Source organism: Teleopsis dalmanni, chromosome 1 (genome assembly GCF_002237135.1).
Source record: "Teleopsis dalmanni isolate 2A chromosome 1, ASM223713v2, whole genome shotgun sequence".
In the NCBI taxonomy this organism is placed as follows: Eukaryota; Metazoa; Arthropoda; class Insecta; order Diptera; family Diopsidae; genus Teleopsis; species Teleopsis dalmanni.
The window spans coordinates 185,885,354-185,897,673 of record NC_051846.1 but is presented as its reverse complement, the minus strand read 5'-3'; the positions used below and the strand labels follow the sequence as shown (position 1 = coordinate 185,897,673).

General features: G+C 27.5%; 1 protein-coding gene across 1 annotated transcript in view; it reads right to left on the bottom strand.

Moving 5' to 3' along the window:
• The window catches only part of LOC119670714 (rhophilin-2), a 47,267-nt gene extending 37,103 nt beyond the window's left edge, over positions 1 to 10,164 (bottom strand). Inside the window, exon 1 of the mRNA XM_038081097.1 lies at positions 10,096 to 10,164. Within this exon, the coding sequence (XP_037937025.1) occupies positions 10,096 to 10,146 (51 nt within the window). The 5' untranslated portion in view covers positions 10,147 to 10,164. The remainder of the gene's footprint in view (positions 1 to 10,095) is intronic.
• Positions 10,165 to 12,320: the final 2,156 nt, after the last annotated feature.

Genomic DNA, 12,320 nt, shown 5'->3' with positions numbered 1-12,320 from the left:
AGAAAGTTTTTCAGAAAAATTTTTTAATTGTCGTAAAAAACAGTTGAGATAAATGGAAACCCGTATGGTTTCATCACATTGATATCTCTTTTCATTTATTTTTATGCTATATATATTAAATAAAATATATATCTATTATTTAATAGATATTTCATGAATTTTTTTTTTTTTAATAAGATAGCATTTTATGAAGTCTTGTTTAAATTAAAATTGTCTACTACAATTGTCTACTTGGTACTTGCAGTCTCAAAAAAATTATTTACGAATAATTAAATATAAGGAATAATTTCCAAGACCACTGATGATGGGTATTTGGCTGTAAAACAGCTATATAGTCAATCAAATATACAATTAATTGAAGTAATATAAAAAGACTTTTTGTTGTTATAGTTGACTACTATACTTAACCTCTCAACTGTAGTAGAAAATTTCTTTAAAAGAAATTCATAGTGCAAATTAAAATTTAAAAAAAAACCTTCAGTGTTTATAAACAAGATAGTGAATAAAAGTGCAAAAATAAAAATAAACATACTTATACACGATAGTAGCTTCGCCAAATGTTCTAGGTAGTTTTAAACCCTGAGTTCTCTTATTTATACAGTAACACAATAGGCCAACGATCCTAAGTGGATCCCCTAGGGTTCGACTATATAACCTTACCTAACCTATACACGATAGTGGTTAAAAAGTTGTGCCCCCAATATAAAAAAAAAACGTTCCTAAATTTTTTACTGTTGCTTATTTTTTATTTTTCTAAAGGATTTATAAAGTTTTGTCTACAATGCTCAAACTTCTTCAACTCCTTGTAATACTGTAATTTGTGCTGATCGTCAAAATATCCATTTTAAATACGGATGTCAACTCTTCATTTAATAACAATTTTTACTATTCCAAAAAAACTTTCTACTTCAGAAATACAAAAAGTTGCCGGTACTAAATCTGTTAAAAAAGGGAATGACAATCAATTTGTAAAGAAATTGGTGAATATTAATCATAGAATATTGTGTCGAGGTCTTCGAAATATTTTATGATTAATATACACCAATTTCTTTGCAAATTGATTGTCCATCCTTTTTTTTAACAGATTTAGTCCCGGCAACTTTTTTTATTTCTGAAGTAGAAAGTTTTTTTGGAAGTAGAAAGGTGAATACTAATTATAGAATATTGTGTCAAGGTTTTCGAAATATTTGTTTTAACAACAAATATGATCGCTTTCTTTAATAAAAGTTTTTTCAAAAACAAAAATAGTCACTATTTACTTCAACCTTTAACCCACATCCTGATCTAGCTCTTCTGAATGTCTCGCTTTCTGACCATATGAAACCAGATATGCATTAAAGATTCAACAAAAATAGTCACTGGCACCAAATCTGTTTAATGAAAATGGGTGGGTTATCACGAAAATTGGTAAATTGGTAAATACTAATATGCCATCGTAGATTGGTACTAGGTTTTCAGAATATTTTATTTGGATAACAAATTTAACATCTTTATTTGATAAAAGTTATTGACGTCTGAGTCAAACTTTTACTTTAGAAACAAAATATACATTGTGACCGAAAAGTTTTGCGTTTTAAATAAAACGCAAAATTCTTAATCTTCATCAATATTTATTTTATCTCCTTCAAAATATGCTCCATTAGAAGCGATACACAAATGCCAACGTTTCTTCCAATCATCAAAACATTTTTTATAGGCGCTTTCCGGTATGGCTTTGAGTTTCCTCTGCGAATTCTGTTTTACGTCTTCTATGGATTCAAAACGCGTTCCTCTGAGTGGTAATTTGAGTTTGGGAAACAGGAAAAAGTCACACGGTGCAAGATCAGGTGAATACGGGGGCTGTTCGATGGTATTTATTGAATGTTTGGCCTTAAAATCGTTGATAATGTTGGCTCGGTGCGAGGGAGCATTATCGTCATGAAAAATCCATGAATTATCCTTCCACAATTGAGGCCGTTTACGGCGGATATTTTCACGCAAACGTCTTAAAACAGTCAAATAATAGGCTTTATTGACTGTTTGTCCTTCAGGGACGAATTCATGATGCACCACACCACGAATATCGAAGAAAACAATCAGCATTGCCTTGATTTTCGAGCGACTTTGGCGTGGTTTTTTCGGTTTCGGCTCGTCTTTTCCTCTCCATTCCGATGATTGTTGGCTTGTTTGCATGTCGTACTCGTAGACCCATGTCTCGTCACCCGTTATGATGCGTTCCATGAAAGTTGGATCGGAATTGGCACGATCAAGCATGTCTAACGAGACCTGTCCACGATGGTGTTTTTGGAACAAATTGAGGTGAATCGGAAAAAGCCGAGCGTTGACACGTCGCATACACAAATTGTCCACCAAAATCAAACGAGCCATCTCACGACCGATGCCTAGCTCTCGTGCTATCTCTCTAACACTCACATGAGGATTTTTGAACACGATTTCCTTTGCCTTTTCAATGTTTTCGTCGGTGGTAGAGGTCGAAGGTCGTCCAGAACGCGGCATGTCTTCGACGGTCGTACGACAGTCCTGAAAGGCTTTGTACCACTCATAAACTTGAGTTTTCGATAAAACTGATTCCCCATAAGCCTTTTGTAGCATTCGCAACGATTCTGCACACGAAAATTCGTTCGAAACACAAAATTTGATGCAAACTCTTTGATCAATATTTTTTTCCATTGTTTTTTTCGCAACGCACTACTGAGGTGAACTGGTTTCAACAGCTGCCGTAAACGAACTGCTGACAGATCGCCGCTCATTTTTGGCATAGTAATTAAGGACAGTGCTGCCAAACTACATAAACTTAAAATATCGAAAAATATACAGCGCGCGAATTTTAAATGAGAATTTCCGAAAACTTTTCGGTCACAATGTACATGGCGACAAATCTGATGAACAAAGAGTTTCAGACTCAAAGTTTAATTAACAATTTTGGTCATGTTACCTGTTAAAGTGTAAAATGATGTGTTGTCTTGGAAACAAAAAACATTTTCGTAAAAATGGGAACATGTTTCGTTCTAATATTTTGATCCAATATTGTTGCATTGTAAGGTTCAGTTGTTTTCACTACTTTCTATCATGTAGTTAATAAGCAAAATTTTCTTGCTGTACTGAAATAGAGTAGTTAAGATCATTCTAGATGAAAGCAATGTTTTAGCTTATAACTTCTTTACAGTTCTTTAGATTTTCAGTGTACTGTTTTATTGTTCTTTGATCTTCTTACAAAAATCTTTGTTATGACTATTCTTCATTCTGCAACCATCATAATTGTAACAGCTGGTCTCTAAATTATGCATTTAAGTTTGTGTAATGTGGGAGATTCTGTCAGAACAGACCATAACCATAGGGGGGTACACTGCAACTGGTTTCGGATTTGATGAACTTATTGGGAGCATTATTTAATTATCTATTGATTTATTTTATTTAGAATTTGTCTATTAAATACTAAATACAAATGTAAAAAAAGATATATACTATAAGATATATATTTGTTGATGTTATTTAATTCACTTCAAAATTCTTTAAGGAAGTACTACTTAACGACTTTTTAAATTATTTAACATATATTGTGTAAAAATTAACATTTTTACTTGATTGTCATTATTGACCTTTATTCTCGACATGACTTAACAATTATAATCTCTATAAAAAGCTTTTATTTTAAAGGGCAATCTATTTGATTTAAATTAATTCTAAGTACATAGAAATATTTCAGTTTCAAAGTTCAATATTAAAATTACAATTAATTAAAATAAACTGTGATAAAATTATAAATAAAAAAATATTTGCAATTTAAAATAATTGTCTAAGATAATATGTAATACACATAGTAAGAGTATTTATGATATAAAAAACTTATATTATGTGACGTGAAATAAAAAAATTAATTAATCCAATAAAAAGTGATATAATTACTTATAAGGCTTATATAATATTATTTTAATATAAACATTAACTATGGTTTATTAATAACTCTTTTTATAAGTATTTTTTAGATTCGAATAACCTGATAAAAAAAAATTAATTCATATATTGAAATATAAACATTTTATCATGTGCATATTATAAAGTATTTTTTAATTTTACAATATAATTAATTATTATGCTATTTGTTTAGTTTTTTAAAATAAGTAAAGTAATTGAATACATAATTAAAATTAGAAAAAGTTGCACATTGATCTAAGATCACCTTCATAAAATAGTTTTTATATTAATAATAAATAATAAACAATTAAATTTTAATTACTATCTGTTTTTATAAATTATTTTATAAACACAATTTTATTTTTTAAATCCTTTGATTAAATTGCTTTGACTATATAACCATGAAACACGTCGTAAATCATATCGATATTATATATTCTTCATTTCTCTGACAATATTAATTATAGTTATGATATACTTTCATGTGTTTATGAGAAGGTGCTGAATTTTCTTACAACAGTTGGTAACGTCTAAAAGCTTTTATAGGCAAATGCTGCTACACCTCTTAGATTCTCTAGATCTAGCATCTTCTGTTTATTATTTATGTCTGTCTTTACAAAATTTTAAGGAAGGTGTTGATGAAATATAGTTTTATGAAACTATAAACTATATTTCATATGGATGAAATATAGCTTAATGAAATAACTTTAACTTTTCGAATAACTTGATAAGAATTATTTTTCTCACTAGACCACATGCCATTTTGTTCAATCTCGCAATTTGTGTATTCTTTCAATACTCTTTTTTCGAACAAAGTTTGCAATTGATCCACCCATAGAATGAGAATCGTTTTCCTTTCTCATTCGATCGTCTCTATCATCATCGTTTTTCGAACAAAATTTGCAATTGATCCACCCATAGAGTAAGCGATCGTATTTGTTTCTCGTTCGATCGTCTCTATCATCATCGTTTTTCGAACAAAGTTTGCAATTGATCCACCCATAGAGTAAACGATCGTATTCCTTTCTCATTCGATCGTCTCTAACACTTCAACCTCAATAGTGATGTTATTCTGATGTTATTCCTATTCTTATTTTATAAATCTCTAACTCTATGATCTAAGTTTTCTGATCATCGTGCTTTTTCACCGAAGTAAATCAAATATGCAGGGAGATTTTCAAGCAGGAAAATGTTCGATTCGTGAGACATCCAAGAAGTTTTTAACATTCTTCGATGTGTACATAATTCAAAAGCTTTAATCTTTTATTTGTCTAATTTTTAGATACTTCAAATTAGTCTATGGTACATATTTATATATACATATTTTGTAATGAAAAATTACTAATACGATATTTATGTTTAATTTTCTGATGTTGAGTCTTTCAAGCTCACTGTTTTAATAATTACAAATATTTTTTAAATTATTTTTATTACACGTAAAATAAATATTTACTACTTGTCTATAACTATATTCAAATATTTTGAATTATTTTTCATGTTTTGATAATTTTTTTATTATCAACATATAAATATTTTATATTTATATCTTATAATTTACTTATATATGTATTTCTTGAAAAGTATTAAAAAAATCAAGTTGATTTTATTATTGTCAATTACGTAAACATTTGCTTGACCAATGCTGTTCCCCACACGTTTTTCTTGTATATCAGTTATTGTTATCTAACAAAACGATTGTTTATAAATTCTTCACATATCTTGTTTATATAATGTGCAATTAATAAACGCTACTCAACATCGACAAAGTCAGCATTCAGCATTCTAAACATACTCGCAGATAGTGTTTTAATTTCAAGCAATTGTTGCATGCACGATTTGTTCTTTTGGATTTGTGAAAAAGATACAAAACTGATGACGGTTATGTTGATAAAAATGTACACTACTCTTCAATATAATCTATCTACAAATATATATTTTATACATAAATTGAAATTTTTACAATATATATAAAATAATAATAAGATTGTTTTTTTTATTTATTTCTTAGTAATTTTGAGTACACTTGGAAAGTATCTGATCGTTTTTGACGAAATTTTAAAAGAATACAATTGTACGAGATACGGTAATGTGACGAAAAAAGCATACTTCTTTTTTGTATAAAAAAAAAGTGTCTTATCTTATCTGATATTGCGATACCAGATTAGATTCTTATTTCTAGCGAAAGTGTACATCACTCAGTATGCGCGCCTTATTTGCGAATTGTATTAGGAGTTCAACAGCATCCTCAGGCGTGTGTTCCAATCATATAAAATTGAGAAGCCTGAGTTCTCGAGAGAACCATGCACTTACACAGCAGATGCTTCAGAGTTTCCACTGCATCAATGTTTTTTTATGGTATATAACTTTGAATTATAATTGTTACCAGAAAAAAATTTAATCAAATAAGATGTAGTACTAGAAAAGCTGCAATAATATGAACAATTTTATTCCTAATAGGAAATTTAGAGCATTTAATTATAAATATCTAATAGCAAAACAAAAAGAATTAAGTCAAGGTTGAGCAACAAACTATTATATATTGTCATAAATAAAGCACATGTAAACTGCAAATATATAACACAATAATTGGGTTATTCATGGTATTGAGTAATAAAATCGGTAATCGAGTAATATGTTGACCCACTAAAATGGTAACAACAAAATACATGTAGCCTACATGTATTTTGTTATTGTCGCCTTGTACATTTACTATATTACTCGGGTAGCGGGGTCTTTGCGCGAGATCGTGTAGAGGTCAATAGAGGTCTATTGATTTTTAAGCCTTGTGACTTCAATATTTAAAATTTATTTTCACTTTAATATATTATATAGATATACCTATTACACAGTGAGAGGTTTATGGTTACACTTTTATTAATATATATATGATTATCCGATCTAATCAGGGGCGTATATATAGATTGCTTAAGGAAGGTATGTTAACGCTAATTTAAAGTGCATATATAAACATTTTAATTAACTAAAATTCATTATATATATAATGATTCCAGATATAATGAGACAATGAACGCCACATGACACGAACTAACCAACAGCCAATTGATAAAGAAAAAATTCAGAGGAAATACGGATGGCTGGGGTATACTTTTCGCAAGCCAAACACCGAAATTGTTCATGCCGCATTCGAATGGAATCCGCAGGGAAGAAGAAATCACGAGCAAATTATTTAGTGAGCTAAGAGCAACAGCGCGAAATCGTAGTACTCGTAATTGGAAATCTCTTGTGATTAGATCTCTTGTGATAAATGTTATTTCTGAACATGTCAATACATGTATAACATGTATAATTCTTTTAGGGTGGAGATGAGGTGGAGGTGTATGAACCACAAACCCCACTGAAAGCAATATACCATTAAAACAAATACAAATTTTAGTTAATAACTGTAATAAAATGAAATATCAGTATAAATCTTTTGATAGGATTACATTTCGTGACAGTTTGCATGAGTGGAGTGAAGAGGTTTACTTTGTAATTGATATGAGTTTAATTCATAAACATATGAATGTAAAATGAGATTTTAAATGTAAGATTTGATTACATTAATAACTGTCTACGGATTTTTTACTCAAGATACGTGGACGTTTTGTACTATAGCACTATATTTTAAAGGTAAAAATCTTTATAAAGATTTAGTTTATTTTTACTAAAAGCAAAAAAATTTTAACAAAATTTAATAAAATCATATATTTTTGTCATATATTCTGATCTTACTCAACTAATAATGCAACATAATAAATATTAAATAATATAAAATATTTCACAATAATACTACACAAATAGATCGTGAGATTCTCTTTATTTAAATTGTGTACCGTAAGAAACGGGTGAATTGCTATCATATATATGCACCCTAGCAGCACTTTTATTTATGATTTAATGCTGCTGCTTAGGCAAGTAGTTTTTCTGTGTTGCATTCTTAATATAAAACTTTGAGAATAAATAAAACTTTTAAATGGTTTAATTATGCAATATTTATTCTGTTAATTATGAAATATGTTGGTAAAAAGTGTGTTAACATGAATTTATTATACAACCACAAAGTGTAGAACCAAATATATAAAATGTAAAATTTAATTCTACGGTAGCTTGAATAGAAGAAACTTACTTCCCACATACATTCACTTCACTCACAATTTATGCCGTTTTTATTATTTAACCAGAAAGAAAAATTCTTAGATACAATTTTGTTTTATTTGTACGTTTCTTGGTTCGGTAATAATATAATAATGTTATATTATTAAGAAATAGCAATATTTTTTATGTATTTATCATACTATTTAGTGCTGACAGCGTAAATAATTGCTTAAGAATTTTGTATGATTTTCAAATATTTAATAAAGGTTAGACCAATTTGCAGATATTATTTTGTATATATTTTCAGTACGAGCACAGTTTAAAGTATTTATGCAAATTATGTTAAGAAATTATATTATTTAAATTGTTATTGTGTTTTGAGCGCAAAGCGATTTAAATGATTTGGTGAGTTGACAAACCTTATGGCGAATTTATAAAGTTTGATTTATTTTTTTACGAAAAATTAAATATAAATTTCAATTGCTTCAAGTAGAATAATATTAAAGAAAACTTTAATTTGAAAAAAAATTATTCTTTATTTCTATTATTTAATGCTTTTATAGGAAAATAAAAAGCTAGAAGGTATAAATAGTAATAAAATATAAAATTAATTATATTTATTCTTATTTAAGTTATTTTTCTGATAAACCATATAATTGTATCATTAGTTTAAGCATCTAAAACTTAAGTCAGATTTGACAGAAATTATATTTAACACTTGGTTTTGGCACTTTAGCATTTATATATATATATATATATAGTTCAATTCATATATATGTTAAATAGTATTTCGTTATGCCTAAAGAAGTTAAAAAATTTAGTTAATAAAAACAGCACAAAAGATCAATCTGGTCGCAGTGCTTTGCTCCGTTGGAAGCTAGTACCCCGTATATTTTTAGTTAATAAAAAAAATAATATTAGCACAACTTCTTTAATAGACTGATAGAACTAATAGAGTTTGAAAATATGATATATACGCAGAAAATTAAAAATAAGCATAAAAATTAATGTTTATTTTAAAAAAATAGTACTGAGATCTCACAAATGAAGCTCTAGTAGTTATTTCAATTATGTGTAACTGTGGTATATACATTCGTTTAAGTATAAAACTTCAAGTCCAAACAACCAAAAACAAGTACAAGTGGGTTATTTGTCTAAAACATAACTGATTACTTCAAATTACATGTAATTCGGATTATATTAATTAGTTTACATAAAATGAATTAAACATAAAAAATTTATAGTTTTTTATTTGTTTACACTTGAGTTGCTATTAAGAAATGAACTCTAAACTTTTGCATTTAAATAAAAATTATTTTCAAAGATGTATTTCAGGTAATATATAACAAGATTTTTTATTTTTAATTTAGTCCATCTTAAATGTATAAATTATTATATATATATTTTTATTTAATTATATATTTACATTTTTATTAATTTAAAATTTTTATATTATACATAATTTCTATATAAAGTTAGCATGAATTTATAATTATTATAATTTTTATTATGTTGAAGCTATTTGAGCCAGTGCACTTAAGCACTTTCACTCTTTCTTAACTCGAGGTATTTTCAAAACCCCCCTATTATTGTTTCATCAGACTAAGCAATAATTGACCTCAGATCTGCATATCTCCCTGAGGAGCCTGAAACCATTATATATTTATAATTATTATGTATTTAAAATTATTATATTTTTATATTTATTATATATTTATAATTATTATATAAATATAATTATTATGTATTTATAATTATTATATATTTATAGTTATTATATATTTATTATTATTATATTTTTATATTTATTATATATTTTTAATTATTATATACCTATAATAATTATATATTTACAATTATTATGCATTAATAATTATTCTAATAATTGAATATTTTATTTTTTGTTGCTTATGCAATCATGCAACTATATAAATACTATACCACTACTATATCATAAACTTAGATTTATTGTTCTTATTACAATGTTTAGTACTTAAATACACAATTAATTATTAATAATAAAACCTAAAAATATTTATTTCATATCAAAAACACAAATATATTTCATATTAAAATAGTTCATACCATTTGTTCCAATTTCAATAGGTAATCCATGGCAGAAGTCTTCATTTTCATTTATATTTATTTTTTATAAACAAAATATCACGTAATTTTTACCAACTAATAGAATCTATTAATCAATTTTTTTTTGTATTTAAATTTTTTTTATAACTTAAACTAATTAAGTTCTTTCAAATTTTTTTCTTATTTTTTAAACACATAATTTTCCAATTATTTTATAATACACTTTACATTCCTGTTAAAGCCATTGCTATCACACAAAAGACTTAAACAACAAACTTATCCCGTTTCGTTCTTTCACTTCGACTGTAAACTTTGTACTAAATTAAATTTCTTCTGCATTAAACGTATTTGTTCTTCATCAGCTACTAAGTATGCTGATCAGCAGAAATTGAAATTCGAAGCAAAAAAAAAACAAAAAAAAAAACTGATAATTTATGAATATGTATAAAACGTACACAAAATTTAAAAATATCTATAAAAGCTACCAGAATAGCATAAAATATTATCACAGAAAATGCCGTTCTTTATACAATGCTACAATGCTCGTCTGATTTAACCTACAGCGCAGCGAAAAAATATAAACAAAAACACGTCCGCATTACACAAAAGATAGAATTATTCTTAAGATTATGGTGAAAGAGAATCATCAATGGACCGTTCTGTTTCACAATTGGTTAGTTAATAGTTAAGCTGAAGAATATGTCTAGCGACAAAAGATACAAAATATTGTATCTATCTATTGGAGAAATGACCAAGAGGCAAGAATATGCAATAGCTTTGGCTTAGTATGTAATTATGTGAGCAACAGCAAAAGTTGCATTTCTAAAATCAACAAGAATAACAACAAAAAAAAAAACAAGATACTTTCTTAGTATCTGTGCTGCTGAAGAGATTCTTTCTCTTCATGTTTACATCACAGCCATTATCATTACTGGTCTTGTAATGTTAGCAACAGTAGTGCACCATGTAATCTGTATTCGGTGCTCTGCCAGGTTAGGCGGTGAGGCGGTTAGGCTCTGTGAATGTTGTTTTTTGCTCGTATTTTACAGTTGATTAGCGTCTGCGTGTATTGCTGTTGTTTAACAAGCGTTTGAATTATTTGTTGTTTTATTTTATTTATTTATGATTATTTCTTGCAGTAGAAATTGTATCACAGCACATTTACTAAATGTCATTCATTTATGATAACAAACAAAACATGTTCATGTTGCTTAACACTCCAAGAACAAACAAACAACAAACAAGTATTTTGATTGCGAGTTTAATTTTCTGTTACGGCAAAATCTACGACAAAATTATTGGTTAAAAATTGTGTCAGTCTGTCTGTCGGTGGCGCGCGTAACTGCTTAATGACCTACGAATTAAAATCTACAATCTAACTGAAAATAAGAGATTTCGTGTCTGGTTGCATGGAGTTTTATAGATATTACTGTAATATGTTCTTCTAATTCTACTTTTAGTTTGAATAACATTAATTAAAGCTTTCATAATTCGTATCTTACAAATAAATTACTTTATTTTAGTTGATTTGTGGTTGCACATTGATTGTAAAATATCTAGAAATTGCTATAATTTCTTATGAAACTTAATCGATTTATTTGATGCAATAGTCCATTGCGTTTGAGAAGGATGAAACACTCTTATTTAATCTCTATTTTTTAAATGATTGTAGTTGTTGTAGAATACTTATTTGAAAGTGTTCTTTGGTACAAATTTAGAGATATCTTATCTACCAACAACATGTCTTTTCCACTCATATTTAAGAGACATAGTCTTAACCAGTGAAGTCTATAAGGAAAGAGTTCAATGGTAAAAGTATTATTTCATTATAAAATGTAGACTTATGCTATCAGGGCCCCTTAAAGATCTGAGGTAAATATTTCTGGAGTGATGTGATTTTGTCGAAGGATCTTTGAACACAAAAATCGAGACAGAATTAAAGACAAGTGCGCCTATCGTAATAAATCGATGAGTATTTATGATGTAGACGTAGTGATTATTTTTTTTTTCTCGAATGATGAAACTACTGATTCTTATATTATACTACTTATGATATTATACTTTTTCTATTCAGAGAGTTTTAATTGAACTCCTGGAATTATAAAATTAATTAAAATTAGATATAATGCTTTATTTTTTTTCTTCTTCAATGATTTTTAGAAGTTTTAAGTGAACTCCAAAATTCATATTTAGGAATTAATTTTATTAAAGTTTACAAATATCAA